Source organism: Oryx dammah, unplaced genomic scaffold (assembly GCF_014754425.2).
Source record: "Oryx dammah isolate SB20612 unplaced genomic scaffold, SCBI_Odam_1.1 HiC_scaffold_15, whole genome shotgun sequence".
Lineage (NCBI taxonomy): Eukaryota > Metazoa > Chordata > Mammalia > Artiodactyla > Bovidae > Oryx > Oryx dammah.
The window spans coordinates 39,329,636-39,347,751 of NW_024070199.1; the positions used below are offsets into that span (position 1 = coordinate 39,329,636).

Genomic DNA, 18,116 nt, shown 5'->3' on the forward strand with positions numbered 1-18,116 from the left:
CTGGTTGCAGCCCTCAGTCTGGACGCTCGGTTAGAGTGCAGCCACCCCTGGGAGACGGAACTCTTATACTGTGTCCCTCACGCAGGTCCTGAGGCTACGGAGCCACGAGGTATACCCAGGCAGGGCTGTCTAAGGACAACCAGAACCCACTTCTCAGCAGGGGGATGGGGCAAAAGGGAGAGCAAAGGGCCCATGTCTTAATGCTACCAGCCCAGGACAGACCTCCTTCCTCGGGTGACACTTCCCGCATTACCATGCAGTACACACATTAATATCGAAACAGGCAACAAACCCATGTGCTCCCACCTCCCCAAACTCTAGTCTCCCCTTTCCAGAAAGTCACCTGAAGACCCAAGCTCCGTCCTCCATGCGCTATGCAAAGTCTGGGATATAGCTATATATATATAATATACATATTTTTAATTCATTATTTTATCTAAAATTCAAATTTAACCAGGCATCTTGCATTGATCTTATGGGAAAACCCAAACAAACTTTTTCACCAACCTAATACTGTTATCTGTGAAATCTGGCAACTTTAAGATTCCTTCAAGGCTCAGCTCCTGGGATTTCCCTGGTGGTCCAGTGGTTAAGAATCCACCTTCCAATGCAGGGGATTTGGGTTCGAACTCTGGTCAAAGAACTAAGATCTCACATGCCGAGGGACAACCAAGCCCACATGCCTTAACTACAGAGCCCACGGGCTCTGGAACCCATACACCAAAACTAAGACCCGATGCAGTCAAAAAACAATACAACAAATAAATAAATTAATTAAAAAAAAAATACATCTTGTAAAAAAAATCAAAACAAAACTCAGCTCCTGGACTCTTCCTCTAGTGGATAAGTTAAGACCAGTGTGGAAACTAAGACTGTAGATTAAGTACATTACAGGAAGGGAGAGCCTTTTTTTTCCCTCTCTCTTCTTCCAGGTGGGACCACGTTGATGACCAAATGGTTCCAGCGAGGTAACCCTGACTCCCAAAGTCAGGGCTATCACTTTCTGGCCAACCTGCTGGAGGAAGGCAAGCACTTTGTGGGCAGGAAGTTCTAACTGAAGTCATCAATACATTCCAAAAACTCAGAAACTCACTCTTTCCTTCTTCCTTCTCGTTTCTCATAAAGATGAGAGTAGCCAATGAAACTAGATTCTTTGAACCCACAAACCCATCTGAAATGTATTCACTTCACGATCGATAAATTTCAAGACCTGACCATTCTGCAATTGCACTGACGTTGAAGATGTTAAATATTAACCCAAAACCAAAAAAATTATCTCTTGATATCTACACCGTAGACAAGAATTTCAGACTGTACCCCAGTGACCCGAAACTTTGAAAAATTCTTTGCCTAAAGAAATGTATTGAATGACATGTTGAAAATATTGATTTGTGTGTGTGTGTGTGTGTAGACTAATAAAGAAACTACGGGAGATGGGGAAGGACAGGGAAGCCTGGTGAGCTGTAGTCCATGGGGTCACAAAGAGTCAGACAGATGGAGCAACTGAACTACAACAAAAAAGAAGAAAAAGTGGGGAGAGGGGAAGGGAAGAAAGATGGAGAAAGAAAGGAGAGGAAGGAGGAAGGAGTTGATGTTCTGTGTCTTCATCACTTGGGGGCAGAAGTCAGATACTGACTCTCAAAAATAGTGTCAGACAGTTGCTGCCTGTTGTCAACATGCCCAGTAATTTTAACAACGCCAGGGAAGGGAGTAGTGAAAAGGTTGACTCAGCATAGATGCTCGATAGATGTTTATTGAGTAAATAAGTGAGGAACCATCACCTAAGCCCTGTCACCAAAGCCCACTCTGGTTACAAACCCGCTCCCCTGGGAAGTGACGAAATGTACCAGAAAGAGCTGGCACTCAGCAGTCCTGCCTCTAGAACTGGCCGGGGCGCTAACAGCCACCTCGTGGAAGGTATTCCTTTAACTGCAGGTGTTTGTTTCCTTTGGCAATATGTAATTTCCCATTTTTAGAACAATGCTCCGAAGAACCGTCACAAAAACAACCTTCGGAGGGGGCGGGTTTCTTCCTGGCCTCGGCTACAGCCCTGTAAAACAACAATAGCACAGGGATTTTTATTCAAAACACAGTTTGCATCTCCCCACGAAATCAGGAGGGCTTTCTAGTTAACTGTGCACAGGCTGAAGAAAAAAAATGCTCCCCCTCATCCCTTGGAAGAGCATCCTAACAAATGCTTGCCTTTGGGAGGGGTCAGTTTGGAAGCCATTCCACAGTGGAATCTGTTTTGGTCTTGACACGCCTCCCTCTGCGGGTTCCCATGTGGCAGGGGTAGAAAGGAAGCCCGGAGAAAGGCAGGGTCTGTCCTTCGTGTGCCCCGAGCAAGTCTGAGGCCAGAGAGGACAGTGTGTTCTTGAGAACGAGCCAACAGCGGGCCGAAGGTGGTGAGGAACCGGGGCGGGGTGAGATGCGCGACCTCTGGTCTTAGCCATTAAGGAGCCTCTCATCATCGTCTCCAAACCAACTTTCTTCCTGCTTCCTACACACCAGAGAGGAGCTCCCAGACTTGAGTCCTCACTCCCCCTTTGCCATCTACCAGCACCCTCCTTCCATCCCACCCCCTCCACTCATCTCTACCTGTGGCCGAGCTGATTTCATCTCCCACGTGGGTCTGCACACCCCACCCCCTGCTCAAGAATGTTCCACGACATCAGTTCCTCTAGAAAATGCCCAGCCTTCTTGGTGGACCAGTCTTCCTTTCCAACTTGATCTTCCACTGTCTCAACATAAATCTTAGGCACTCACCCGGTGGGCTCACTCTCCCCCAATCCCACCTCTTCTAGGTACCCCCTCCTTCTCCCTCCCCTGACTTAGAATGACCTCCGTTCTCTCTGTAGGTGCAAATCCTACCCGTTTTTGAAGGTCCACACAAATAATACCATCTTGCTGATCAATCTGGTTGAAAATGACCTCCATATCTTCTCCCTCACTGAAGCACTACGATTCTGCCCCCTTCTCTCTGTATCTCCACTTTGTGAAGAAATCATTAGCATAACTTTTTTTCCCCCAAACATGTGTTGAATGGTTGAGAGGAGTAAAGTCTTTTTAAGAAAGTTGAGGGACTTCCCTGGAAGTCCAGTGGTTAAGATTCCATACTTCCAATGTAGGGGTGCAGATTCAATCCCAGGTTGGGAGAACAAAGATCCCACATGCTGTGCATCCTGGCCCAAAAATGAAAAATAATAACAGTGTTGGAGGGAATTATTGAAAGGGAATCAGTAAAGGGAAAACTCTAACATTTCTACACCACCTTCTTCTGAGCGCTTGCTATGGGGCTGACACTGAGCTGAGAACTTCTTACGTACGACCTCGATTTACCCTCTCAATGAGACTATAAGGTAAGTACCGCAGTCTCTTTTGTACAGACAAAGAAATAAGGGCTTTGAGAAATTTCCTGAGAGCCTCACAGTTTAAGGGAAGCACAGCTAGAGTTCAAGCTTGGCTCACAATACAGATTGCTATGGCCAGTAATCAGTACTTCATTCTCAGAGAATTTACAACACAGAACAGTTAGGATGAACTGGCAGGGTAGGAAACCATGAGTTCTTTCTTCTTCCGATTGGAACAAATTCATGGAAAGGATGCATGAAAGAGATTTTAAAAAGAAGAAAAAGGGATTTCAGTTCCTGGAATATCAGGATACATGATGAAGTTCTCTATGTGCTGTGCTGTGCTAAGTCGCTTCAGTCGTGCCCAACTCTTTGCGACCCTATGGACTATAGCCCTCCCAGTTCCTCTGGCCATGGGATTCTCTAGGCAAGAATACTGGAGTGGGTTGCCGTGCCCTCCTCCAGGGGATCTTCTCGAACCAGGGATGGAACCCACGTCTCTCGCATTGGCAGATGGGTTCTTTACCACTAGTGCCACCTGGAAAGCCCTGAAATTCTCTGTAAGATTTGGTATCTAAGGACTTCCCTGGCTGCCCAGCAGTTAAGATTCCGTGATTCCAATGCAGGGGGTATGGGTTTGATCCCCGGGCAGTGGCAAGAATTCTGATTGTGGAGTTCAAGTCCTGACCCCTGCGCCTACCAGCTGGGAGTCTCAGACAAGCTAGTGAACCTCTCTGAGCCTCAGTTTCCTCATCTGTAAAATGAGCATAGTTACCTGGCCAAAGGGGACTTTGGGTGGATGAAGTGAAATAATCTATATGAAGCTCCTGGTACATATAAAGTGTTTTTAATACATTATTATTGCTGTTATTACTTCCCTTGGACATGAGAATCTGCATTCCTTTTCATTTTTTTTAAACCAAAGCATCACATGTAAAAAGTACATAGAATGCATTCATCTACTTGATAATCATCTACACTTATATGCACGTATATACCCACCACCCCAGTCCGTATACAAACGATTTCTGTCTCCCTCCAAAGTTCCCTCCTGCACCTTCTCATTCCATATACCCACCAAACACAACCATCATCAGACTCATCATAGTTTCTCTTTGCTTCTCCCTGAACTTCAGATGTCTAGCCAAAGCTATGGTTTTTCCAATAGTCATGTATGGATGTGGGATTGGACTATAAAGAAAGTTGAGTGCCCCAGAATTGATGCTTTTGAACTGTGGTGTTGGAGAAGATTCTTGAGAGTCCCTTGGACTGCAAGGAGATCCAACCAGTCCGTCCTAAAGGAAATCAGTCCTGAATATTCATTGGAAGGACTGATGCTAAAGCTGAAACTCCACTTTAAAAAGACTTTACTTTGGCCACTTGATGCGAAGAACTGACTCATTGGAAAAGACCCTGATGCTGGGAAAGATCGAAAGCGAGAGGAGAAGGGGATGACAGAGGGTGAGATAGTTGGATGGCATCACTGACTCGATGGACATGAGTTTGGGCAAGCTCTGGAAGTTGGTGATGGACAGGGAAGCCTGGTGTGCTGCAGTCCATGAGGTCGCAAGAGTTGGACATGACTGAGCGACTGAACTGAGCTGCGCTGAATTGGAGATGAATGGATGCAGACAACGTGCAGTCTGTCCTGGTGGCGTGTGTGGCACCCCATCGTATGGCTGTGCCACAATCACTGTTTCCAGTCTTCTATTGATGGGATTGGGCAGTGGCTCCTTTGAACACTCTGCACATAATTTTTGGTCAGCTCAGGCACGGGTTATATATACCTGTGAGTGGAATTACTGGATTCAAGAGTAGGCATAGCTTTAAGTTTACTAGAATCCGCCAGTGTTCCGAAGAGGCTATGCTATCTCTGTATCCCCCACAGCAATGCACGGTAGTTTCAGTGGTTCCACGTCTTTAGTGGCACCTGGCATTCACTCTTATTTTAGTATTTCTGGTGGCTGTGCAGAGGTATCCCTTTGTGGTTTTAATTTGCATTTTCCTGATGAGTAATGATATTGAGCCCCTTTTCATAGTTTATTTGGCCATCTGTACATGCTCTTCTGTGCGTGTCTGTAAGGTTTTTGCTCAGCTTTTATTGGGTTGTTTGCCTTTTTCTTATTGACTTATACTGGTTCTTCATTTACTCTGGAAATGATATATGTACAGATATATATATATTGCACCTATCTTCTTCCAAAACTGAGACTTTCCATTTCATGTTTTTAAAGTTTCTTTTTAAAATTTTATTTTTTTACTTGAAGTTGATTTACTACGTTATGTTAGTTTCAGGCATACAGCAAAGTGAGTCAGATTTTTTTTTCATATACTTTTCCATTATAGGTTATTATGAAATATTGAGTATAGTTCCCTGTGCTATGGTTATCTATTTGATACATAGCAATGTATATCTGTCAACCCCAAGCTCCTAATTTGTTCCTCCTTCCCTTTCCCCTTTGGTAACGAAAAGTTCGTTTTCCATGTCTGTGAGTCTATTTCCATTTGGTAAATAAGTTCACTTGTATCATTCTTTTAGATCCCACATATAAGTGATAACATATATTTACATTTCCTTGTCTGATTTACCTCACTTAGTTTGATAATCTCTAGGTCATCCATGAAGCTGCAAATGGCATTATTTCATTCTTTTTACAGCTGAGTAATATTCCATTGTGTGTGTATACCACATTTGTTTAGCCATTCATCTGTCAGTAGACACTTAGGTTGCTTCCATGCCTTGGCTATTACGAATAAGACTGCTGTGAACACTGGGGGTGCACGTATCTTTTCTAATTAGAGTTTTCCTCTTTTCATGTTTTTAACAGTGCTTTTGATGAAGCGCCCTGGTGGCTCAGAGGGTAAAGTGCCTGCTTGAAATGCAGGAGATCGGGGTTCGATCCCTAGGTCGGGAAGATCCCCTGGAGAAGGAAATGGCAACCCACTTTAGTACTCTTGCCTGGAAAATCACATAGACGGAGGAACCTGGTAGGCTACAGTCTACAGGGGTCCCAAAGAGTCAGACGCGACTGAGCGACTTCACTTTCACTTTGATGAAGAGACGCTTTTAATTTTGATAAAGACCAATTTATCTAGTTTTCTTCTATGGTTAAGAAGTGCTTTTTGGTGTTCTCTTTCAGAAATGTTTGCCCACCTCCACAGTCATGAAGATACTCTATATTAATTTCTTTTAATAATCTCATGTTCGCGGTATCTTCCTGTCGAGTTGGAGACTGATTGTTAATTCAATGAGGAGCAAAGTTCTCACAGGAAACATCAGTGAAGCATGGCCGGCTCCCATGATAATGCTCAGGCGGTAATGACTGCCTAGGTCTTGGGACTGTCCAGCCTGCTCTTTGGCGGCATCAGCAGGCACCCTTGCTGACTGGCTGTGCTGCTGAGATTTCACTGGAGAAGCCCCTAAGAGAGGAGCAGCATCTTTTAGAGTGACTCACGGAGGAGGAGATGGCAGTCCCGCTCAGCGTGGGCCCAGCAGCTCACACTCACACCCCCCACAGTGATCACCTTGCAAGCACACCCTCCTCTTCCCCTCTAAAAACCTTTTGCCCATGCATTCCTTTGCTCCCTGAAATTTCCCTTTCATTATCTAGCCATTTATCAACTGGGGGCATTTGTTATACGTTTGTCTTTTAAATCATTTCTTCCCTTCTGTCTCTCCATCTCTAAAAGCAGCATTTCTCAGCCTCAGTCCTGTTTTCACTTTGGACGAGATACTCTTGTGCTGGTGGGTGGGGGTCTCTACACTGGAGGATGCAGGACTCTCCCTGTTTCTCTTTTTCCTACCTTTCTTCTCCCTGTCAATCAAGAAACCCACAGGAAAAGTGAGAGGGTGGCTGGGAGGTGAATCATAGCTTTTTCAAGCTCACAGCGGCCTCAGATATGATCTAGTGCAACCCCCGCTTTTACAGATGAGGAAACAGATCTGAGTGGGGGGAGGGGAGGATGCATCAGAGGCGAAAAAAGGAATAAGGGGTGGGTTGGGGGAGGGGAAGGCAAGTGCCAGGCCACAGAGGAAATCAAAATTCCCCGGCCTGAAGCACAATTTCCAGTCCCACCAGGGAACCTGGGATTGCTTCCCACAGCTCCTTTCTCTCTCCAAGCCACGAGCCCCATTCCAGAAACAGCCCAGTACTGGTCAGATGGAGGTGCAGAACCAGAACCGGCAAGCCCCCAGCATGGGGTCAGGAGTGCCGGTCCCTGGCAGCCCACGCCAGCGCTTCCAGTGGACATAGATGACCACAATTTCAGCGAGGGTGTTTCATGATGACTAATGCTGTAAGTCACATATATATATATGACTAATCTTAGCTTAATCCTATAATTATGAGGGAACTGAAGGTCAGGCCACCTGGCCACACCTGTCCCAGTGGAGAAGTTACAGAGCAAGAGATCCATGAAAGCAGGAGGGAGCCCTGAGACCGTGTCAGTCCTGGCCTGTCTCCAGGCAGGCAGATGGCTTGGGAGAGCCCTCGGTCAGAATCTCCCAAGTCACACGGTAGGTGTTAACACCTGTTGAGCGCTTACTATGCCCTGGACACTGTTCTAAACGGCCTGTGAATACATGAATTCAGTCCCTCCTCCCCCAGCCTCTGAAGGAGACGCTGTCATTCTCCCATGTTGGAGATGCTGATACGGATCCCAAGGAAACCTTGGTCAAGCATTGGGGTGCTCTCATGGGGCATCTTTATGGAGTCACAAGGCAACACAAATCACCCCCCTCCGACTGTAGCCCATGTCAACCTCACCCCCTCAGACAAGTGTGGAGGCACTCTGGTGTGTAAACGCCTATCCCTGTAGCTATATATCTATCCCTATAGATATACAGTGGAATACTACTCGGCCATGCAAAAGAATGCGATAATGCCATTTGTGCAGCATGGAAGGACCTAGAGACTATTATCATTCTAAGTGAAGTAAGTCAGAGAAAGACCAGTATCACAGGATATCACTTATATGTGGAATTTTAAATGTGATAGAAACAAACTTATTTACAAAATAGACTCACAGGCACAGGAGAAAAACAAACTTACCAAAGTTTGGTTACCAAAGGGGGCAGGGGATGGGGGAGCAATAAATGAGGAGTTTAGGATTAGCAAATACAAACTACCATATATAAAATAGATAAACAACAAGGTCTTACTATATAGCACGAACTATATTCAGTATCATATAGTAAAGTAATGTAGTAAAGTCGCTTAGTCGTGTCCGACTCTTTGCGGGTCCAATAAACCATAATGGAAAAGAATCTGAAAAAGAATATATATTTATATGTATAACTGATCACTTTGCTTTACACCAGAAACTAACACAATATTGTCAATCAACTATACTTCAATTTAATTTTTTTTTAATAAAAATAAATTAAAGGGAGTTCCCTGTTGGTCTGGTGGTTGGGATTCTGCACTTTCACTACTGAGGGCCCAGATTAAATCCCTGGATGGGGAACTGAGATCCCAAAATATGAGTGTCAGGGGCAAAATTAATAAATAGTAAATCAAATATAAATTTAAATAAATAATATATTTTTTAAAGCCTACGCCAAGAACCTACACAAAGCCCTGGGTGGTGCTCAAGATTTCAGTGGGACATGATGAACATTTTTACTTTAGCAGTTAAGACTTTGTTTCAGTGCTTACTAGAAAACTTCCAGGTTTCATTTATGGTAGTGATATGAAGGTTTTTTGTAATTAAATGTAAGTTTTAACATTTATTTTCTTAATTAATTTATTTATGTCACGGCTGCTCTAGGTCTTTGTTGCTGCTTGCAGGCCTCTCATTACCATGACTTCTCTTGTTGCCGAGCACCAGCTCTGGAGCACAGGCTCAGGGCTGTGGCGCCCGGCTTAGTTGCTCCACGGCATGTGGGATCTTCCTGGACCAGGGATCAAACCAGTGTCCCTTGCATTGCAAGGCGGGTTCTTTCGTGTCCGACTCTTTTGTGACGTCATGGACGGTCGCCCACCAGGCTTCTCTGTCCACGGGATTCTCTAGGCAAGATCACTGGAGTGGGTTGCCATTTCCTTCTCCAGGGGATCTTCCGCACCCAGGGATGGAACCCTGCATCTCCTGGGTCTCCTGCATTGGCAGGGGGATTCTTTACCACTGTGCCACCTGGGAAGCCCTAAACGTAAGGTTTTTAAAGTAAACCTACTTAAAGACAGCTATCAACCAAATAGCAAATGACGGTATGTGGATGTGACAGAAATTCTGACGATAGCACCAGAGTGACTTACATGGAGGCAAGCTTGCTCTGGTCTCATCTCATCTTGAGAACAGCTGACCTTTGCTGACCCCTTGAAGACCTTGAAGACCTGGGCTGTCCCCTCACTCCTCTTATTCCCACCTGCCATCCTCAGAGCCTCTTTCTCAACAGTCTTGAAGATCAGAGTCAAATAGCTCTCTGCCGTCTCTGCCCCTTTCCACATGTGGGTCACTATTTTAGGATTCTCTCTGTTTTCTGGTGATGAAAGAGTAACCCAGCAAGGCTGATAAATATACTCAAATCCACAAGTAAGAGGCCAAGTGTGACAACAGAAAGGAATGAGGAAACCCCACCCCATTTTCTTTGGACATGGTCCTGGGCGTTCTGCCCCTAGCTGGACTTCTGCGGCTGGGGCCATGCCAGCCCCAGGGGTCCCCCGCTGAGGGTCTCTCCCCAGCACTGTTCTGTGAGCTGGACGATGTGCCCAAAGGCCCTGGCCTCTCCCCCCTCTTCCTGGGGACACGGTGGCACGGAGCAGGCTTGTGGCTCTCGTCTCAAGAGCCGTGGGTTCGACAGCCTGCTCTGCTCAGCCAGCCTCCGGTGATACTGCTTTCCTGGTGGGACACGAAGGACTGTCCTTCCTGGGCAAATAGGGAACGTTTTCAGAGAATACTCATAAATGAGATCCGGAGGACTCACTCCAAGCCCCAGGGATATAATGACAAATAACAGGAGGGGATTCGAACCAGTCACCAAACCCCACCGTCCCCAGAGATTTCTCAGAAGATGGGAATCAGATGTCATTGGCCTGCAAGTGTCTGGCTGGCTCCTGGGCGCCACCTCCCCCAGAGCTGGGCGGGTGCCCAGCAGAGGAAGCCTGAGCCTCTCAGGGCATTGTTCTCTCGCAGAAGAGGATCTCGAAAGCAGAAGGAAATTAGAAACAACCATACGATGAATACCAGATTCTCCTCTCTCCCTGCTTCGGCTGCCAGGAGATTAAGCAGCGAGGCTGGCTGACAGTGCACCCCACCCAGCAGCTGCAGGCCCTCCAGGACAGCCACTCCACGGGAAGGGCTGGTTCCCCAGGCCTCGCTGTTCCCTGCTGCTGTCCACGGCGTCCATTTTCCTCCTCCACTGAGATGCTGGTGGTTCCTTGAGGGCACGTCTGGAGCTTCCTTCCCGCAAGGCACAACAGAGACAAGCTCCAGGCACCCTGTGTTTATTGACTGAGTGACTGATTCCCTCTGGGCACCCGTCTAAGCACTTCCCAGGTATAAACTCACTGACTCTCCCCATAGCCACCCTGTGGGGGAGAAATTATCATGAGTCCCCTCTTAGAGATGATGAAGTGGGGTCCACGCAACCCAGCCAACGGGGCTGGACTGATCCAATGTGGCAGGTTTGACGGGATCAGACCATCCTGCTCCTCACTTCTCACCAACGTCAGCCTCCCCCAGCGACTCCGTGAGATGTGTATGAAGCCCAAAGTCTTACCCCAGGTGCTGGATAAGGAGGGTGATCCCTGGACAGATGTATTCCCTTCAGAACCCACACCCCAGAGACAGCACGGGCTGGGGATGGACACGAAGGAGTTTTTGAGGAGGTATCAATCTTACCAACTCAGCAGACACACACTCCTGCTAAGAACTTTCCCTTAAAAATGCATTTTTTTTTCCTGTTGGGGCTAATATTCATTTTAACATAATGTGTTCTATGCCTCCTATGTAAGCAGACACGAGCCTCCAATGTTGTGGAATACTGGGCTCTTGCCTCTAGTCAAACTGCTGTTTGCTTTCTGCTGCAGCCATAGCTACGATTGGAATAAACAGAGGAGAGAGGTTTGGCTCCCAGTCCTACTAGCTGGGCGCTGTGCCACCATTCCCCCAAACAAAGGGGAAAGATGCCAGGAGTGACGGACCAGGGCTAATGGGGAAGAAAAACACTCTTCTATTCCAGGGGCTACTGAGTAGGGTCACGACTCCCCAGAGAGGGGTGGGGAGGGGGCAGGGAGGCATTCCCTTAACCCGTGTGTGGAGCCAGCAAGTTCTCTAACTGTGGGCAGCGGAGGGAGGAGCCGGGCGCCATGACCCACAGCCCTGCACATGGTGTCAGGCTTGGAAGGTGCCAGCGAATCCCAGCTCGTCCGTGATGGGCCTGGACCTGCATCCCAAGGCCTCTCTGTCCAGCCCACAGCTCTCTCTGTCCACCCTGCTGGCCACTGGCTTCAGGATCTGACAGCCCCATGCTGTGTGTGCAGTGACCTCCACCCTCGGGATCTTACTGTGCAGTAGCCGTGCCTCTGACCATGTCCTGGGCTGCTGCGCCCATCTGAACAAGAAAATCCAAGGATAGGCTTTGTTCTTGGACTCTCCAGTGTACGATCACACAAGTGTGATCTGTTTCTTTAGAGTCTGGTATGTTGCTGTTTTTCAGTCGTTAAGTCAAGTCCGACTCTTTGCAACCCCATGGACTCCAGGCTCCTCTGTCCTTCACTATCTCCGGGAGTTTGCTCAAATTCCAAGTCCATTGAGTCAGCGATGTTATCTAATCATGTTATTTAACCATCTTATCCTCTCCGGCTCCCTTCTCCTTTTGCCTTTAATCTTTCCCAGCATCAGGGTCTTTTCCAATGAGTCAACTCTTCGCACGAAGTGGCCAAAGTATTGGAGCTTCAGCATCAGTCCTTCCAATGGATATTCAGGGTTGATTTCCTTTAGGATTGATTGGCATGATCTCCTTGCCAGTCCAAGGAGACCTCTTGAGAGTCTATTATATCAAATGTTAAGACAAAAGTTGATGTAAAGATCAGGGTTACGGATTCAATTTCTAAATAAGCCCATGGTCATATCAAGGGAAATAAGGAAATTTCATTCCCCCGGGGGTCTTCACCATCCTGCCCACCTCCAGTCTCAGAAGGCATCTGAGTCTTTTCAGTAAAACCTCCCCTGTGTTCCAGTAATAGCCGGCACCTCTTGTGCAGTGATCTCAACCCCTGGTTTCTTTCAAGGCACAGTAATCAACTGCAATCTTGCTTCAAAATCCTTATTCTCTCTTTCCTGCTGGCTTCTTCTGCTCTGCTTATACATACCTTCAAGTATGCCTCGAATGAAAATTCCTGTGTCTGCCTCCTGTGCCCAGAGAGGTCCCATCTCTCCTCTTACCTTGAACTCCAAACTTCCCAGTAGCCCACTTTCATCTCCTGAACTTCTCCCTGGGGATTCCTAAGGCCCCTGCCGTTTACAACTCAGCCTGGCTACTCAATGGGAACTGCCTCTCAAGAGTCACTTTTTGTCTAGAAGCATTGAAGCTCACAGCCACTTCTCAACACCCATTCCATTTGACTTCCTTTGGCAATGAACCCAACAGAAAAGATTTTTCCTTGCAAGAGGTACGTGGGGCAAGCACTGCTTGTTGCCTATTCAAAGCCATTTCCCTTCTCCTTAGCTGGCAGACTCCCAACTTGGTTCAAACACAGGAAGGAGATTCTTTTATTTCAGCTTCTAGTCCAGCAGCAACATGGGTCCTTTCTGACCAGTGGGACATAGATGGAGATCAGCTGGGGTCTTCTAGGGACAACCCTCCACCACCACCCACCCCCACAAATAAGAGGGAGACATGAGGACAAGATGCTGTTGCCTGCTCTGTCCAGGCGGCTCTGTGTCCTGTCTTTGAACTTAGCCATGTGAGAATGTGATTCCTGAAGCTGAGGAAAGGTCAAGAGGACCTCGGTGACATTGACCAGAGATCTACTACTGACCATCTTAACCACAAGAAAAATAATCCCTCTTACTCACAGACAGAGAAGCAAACTTAGGGCTACCAAAGGGGGTGGGTGGAGGGATTAAAAGACGCTTACTCCTTGGAAGGAAAGTTATGACCAACCTAGACAGCATATTAAAAGGTAAAGACATTACTTTGCCAACAAAGGTCCGTCTAGTCAAGGCTATGGTTTTTCCAGTAGTCATGTATGGATGTGAGAGTTGGACTATAAAGAAAGCTGAGTGCCAAAGAACTGATGCTTTTGAACTGTGGTGTTGGAGAAGACTCTTGAGAGTCCCTTGGACTGCAAGGAGATCCAACCAGTCCATCCTAAAGGAGATCAGTCCTGAATATTCACTGAAAGAACTGATGCTGAAGCTGAAATTCCAATACTTTGGCCACCTGATGCAAAGAGCTGACTCATTTGAAAAGACCCTGATGCTGGGAAAGATTGAAGTCAAGAAGAAAAGGGGACAACAGAGGATGAGATGGTTGGATGGCATCACCGACTCAATGGACACGTGTTTGAGTAAACTCTGGGAGTTGGTAATGGACAAAAACAAAACCAGCGACTCCTGGCATGCTGTGGTTCATAAGGTCGCAAAGAGTCAGACACAACAGAGCAACTGAACTGGAACTGGAACGGGAGGGATAAATTAGGAAACTGGGATTAACATATACACACTGCTGTGTATAAAAGAGATAAGCAACAAGGACTTACTGTATAATTCAGGGAACTCTACTTAATATGATGTAATAACCTATAAGGGAAAAGAATCTGAAAAAGAGTATATATATATATTCTGAATCTTTGTGCTATACACCTGAAACTTACACAATACTGTAAATTAACTGTACTTCAATTTTTAAAACTAAAAATAAATCCCTCTTGTCTACATCATCACTGGGCAGATTTGCTGTTAGCTGTAGCCAAAAGGGTCCCCTACCAATGTGTCACCCCTCTCCTCTTACTGACTCTACCTTCCTATCCCTCATTCTCTAGGTCCCCTTGACAGCCCCTCCACCACCCCCCTTGAAAATTAGTGTTGTCCTGGCCCTCTGTGTTCCCTACGTGCATACCCCCATCAGTCACCTGTTCATCAATTCAACAAATACCTGTTGGCACCTTCTATGGGCCAGGTTTCCCTCACAGACTTGACACTCAGGTGAAGAGACAAAAAATAAACAAGATGAATAAATAAAAATGCGAAGTTGTGACCAGTGAGTGCTCTTGGTGAAATGACTGGCTAAAGAGGATGTTGAGAAGGTTGTGGCGTCTCCTTTGGTCTTGGACAGTGATCAGACAGGCAACATTTATGCTGAAGTTTGAAGAATGAGAAGAAGCTGGCCATTCCAGACAGTGGCATGGAGGATGAACCCAAAGAAGGAAAGATTCAGCACGTTATAGGGATCCCAAGGAAGCCAGTGAGGCCAAAGAGAAGTGAGTGATGGGAGGCAGGAAGTCAGATGAAGATTACGAGGGTAGACACTTGTTAAGTCACAGGATGGTGGTGGTTGTCACATTAGGTGCGGTGAGAAGTCATCGGGCAAGAGGATTAGCAATCAAATTTCTGTTCCTAAAAGGTCATCATGGCTGGAATTTGCAGCCAGAGTGGAAGTGGGAACCCCGTGTGGACTCAGGAGTCTCCCGGGTGAGAGGCGGTGGTGGCTTGGCCAGGAGGGTGGCAATAGAGGTGGAGAGAAGAGGTGTATCTCCTTTGTGATGTGGTCCCAAGGTGCACATTATGGCACTTGCTGATGAGTGAGATGCAGGAGAGGAGGAAGAGGGAGACATGGAGGATGGCAATCACATGCTCCACCTCGAACACAAGGGAAAATAGTGCCATTTACTGAGATGGAGAAGCAGGTTCGGGAAGGAGGGAGGAAGCCATTCTTGGAGCTCCATTTTGGAAATGCTGAGTTTGAAACGCCTCAGAGACATCCAGGTGAAGAGGGCAAAGTTAGGGCTCAAGGAACTGAGAATTTGGAGATGAACAGCCTACACAGGGTCTTTAAAGCCACAAGAGTGAATGAGATCCACTGAGTGAAGCATAGTAAGAATAGAAATGTTGTTGTTCAGTCACTACGTTGTATCCGACTCTTCTGCGACCCCATGAACCTGGAGATCCCATGGACCGCCAGGTTCCTCTGTCCTTGGGATTTCCCTGGCAAGAATACTGGAGTGGGTTGCCATTTTCATCTCCAGGGGATCCTCCCGATCCGAGGATCAAAGCCACATCTCCTTTACTACTGAGCCACCAGTGAAGCTCCAAGAACGCAATAGGGCCATTCAAGTTAGAACTATCATTTCCTTTTCACTTCGTCTCTCTTCTCATGTGTTAGACTGCCACATCTTATCAGTTCTAAACTCAGAACATGTCTTAAAGCTGTCCTCTCTCCCTTCCCATGGCTGGGGTCCTTCCAGCTCTCACCTGTCTCCCCTGGAGACTTTCAACCATCTCCTGGCCTCTGATCCCTCCAGTTCATCCTTCATTTTGCCACTTGTGGAGTCTGCCTCTGCTCAGCAGGAGCAAAAACAAAACCAGCGAGTCCAGGAGGTGACCTCAGAGAAGCTGTCATGGAACACTGCCAGGAGGGAACAGGGTCACCCAGACCTGAGCTGGAGAGGCAGCAGCAACAGAGAGAGAGAACCAGGTGCCCAGGTCAGTAACCATGGCAACCAGGGAAGGCGTGGCGGATGCTGGCTGAGCACCCTATTAAAAGTCCATCTCTGGCCGGGGTTGGCTTTATTAGCCCAGTTCCCTTGCACCAGCCCATGTGGTTTCAAACTTAAAGGTACCGCCCAACAGCCAGCATGCCAGGGCCCTCTCTAAAGCAGATATCAGCAACAACAACAAAAATAGCAATGACTAATGTTTATTGAGCACTTAACCATGTGCCAGGCACTGTGCCAAGTGCTTCACATATAGTCCCTCATTTAATAAAACAACCCTATCTACAAGGCAATTTATCACAGATGCAGACTCTGAGGTTCAGGGAGGTTGAGAAGCGGTCACAGCCAGGGCTTAGGGGTTGGATAGATATGGGTTTGTCCCAGCTGCATGATTGGGCTTTGTGAACTCCGCAAAGTGGGATTAAGTGAGCTAGCTAACTCACATTAGGCATTTGGCTCATGCCTATCACAAAGGAAGTGCCTAATACTGATTTTGTGATTGCTATTGTTTTGATGATGCTGAAAACAAAAGTCAGCTGGTGTCATTTCCTTGTATGAAAACCTCCAGTGGCTCCCACTTCCCAAAGATAAGGACACCCGGGTCTCCCCAAAGATAAGGATGCCCGTGTCTCACCGGCTGGCTCCCCCACGCAAAACATCTTTCGGCCATGCCCCGCCTCTCATGCTTCCCGAAGGCACCTCTGAGCCTCCGCTCCCACTGGTTCTGTGCCCAGAACACCCTACTTGCCCTTTCCACCAGGGAGGAGGCGGGAAGTTGTCAAAAGAGAGATCCCCAGCTTTCAGCTTTTTGGACCCACAGTCTGGGACGTCTCTCTCATCCTTGCATCCCAGGCACCTAGCACAGCATGTTACTCAGGAGTGCGGACAGAGGTAAATATCAAGAGCTCATCACCTTTTTAAAAAGGAGTGTGGAGAAGGTTGGAGAGGAGCTCAGTTCAAGATTCCAGGAAGAGCCAGCATCTCGGGCCAGCCCTCCCAGCTGCGGTCAGCGCCATCACCTCCATGAGCCAAAAACAGCTCTCAACTTAATTCTCCTCCAACAAAACTTCAGAACCATCTTGGGAGCAAGATTTCTAAACGGAAGGAAACCAACAACTGAAGGTTTTGAGGGAACACAAGCCCAGGGAACAATGTCTGGGCAGAGAAAGGCTGTCCCCCAACCCAATGTCGCTCCCACGCCACCCCACCCCACCCCCGCAGCCCAGCTTTCATCTCCAGAAAGGCACCTCACGTCCACCCCAGGTTCTTGCTCAGCCAGGAAGCTGGCAGAAGAGCTGCTAGTGATTGCCTGGAAGGTTTCCTCATTAATAAGCCTCTCTAGAAGACCAGAAGCCTTTTGCTGTTGTTCAGTTCAGTCACTCAGTCATGTCCGACTCTTTGCAACCTCATGGACGGCAGCACGCCAGGCTTCCCTGTCCATCACCAACTCCCAGAGCTTGCTCAAACTCATGTCCATTGAGTCGGTGATGCCATCCGATCTCATCCTTTGTTGTCCCCTTCTCCTCCTGCCCTCAGTCTTCCCAAATGTCAGACTCTTCCAATGAGTTGGCTCTTGACATCAGGTGTCCAAAGTATTGGAGCTTCAGCTTCAGCATCAGTCCTTCCCATGAATTTCCAGGGTTGATTTCCTTTGGGATTGACTGGTTGGATCTCCTTGCAGTCCAAAAGACTCTCGAGTCTTCTCCAACATCACAGTTTGAAAGCATCAGTTCTTCAGCACTCTGCCTTGTTTATGGTCCAACTCTCACATCCATACATGGGACTACTGGAAAAACCATAGCTTTGACTATACAAACATTTGTTGGAAAAGTAATGTCTCCACATTTTACTATGCTGTCTAGGTTTGTCATAGCTTTTCTTCCAAGGAGCAAGCATCTTTTATTTTCATGGAAGAAGTCTTTAGTCTCAAAAAAATGTGTGTTAATCTTATAGGTTGGATAGCATGGGGAACCTTAGTTTCCCAACTAGGGATCAAACCCATGCCCCCCTGCAGTGGGAGCATGAAGTCTTTACCACTGAACTGCCAGGGAAGTCCTGCAATTAATATATTCTTAAGGAGCCTGCAGGTGGACTCCTGGTGGCTCAGATG

At 47.2% G+C, this 18,116-nt stretch overlaps 1 protein-coding gene across 2 annotated transcripts in view; it reads right to left on the reverse strand.

The window, feature by feature from the left end:
* Nucleotides 1–1,735: 1,735 nt before the first annotated feature.
* Nucleotides 1,736–18,116, reverse strand: part of AHNAK (AHNAK nucleoprotein) — an 81,934-nt gene continuing 65,553 nt past the window's right edge. For both annotated transcript variants that reach the window (XM_040256018.1, XM_040256017.1), the window contains one exon: nt 1,736–2,050. In XM_040256018.1, the coding sequence (XP_040111952.1) occupies nt 1,997–2,050 (54 nt within the window). In that variant the 3' untranslated portion in view covers nt 1,736–1,996. The remainder of the gene's footprint in view (nt 2,051–18,116) is intronic.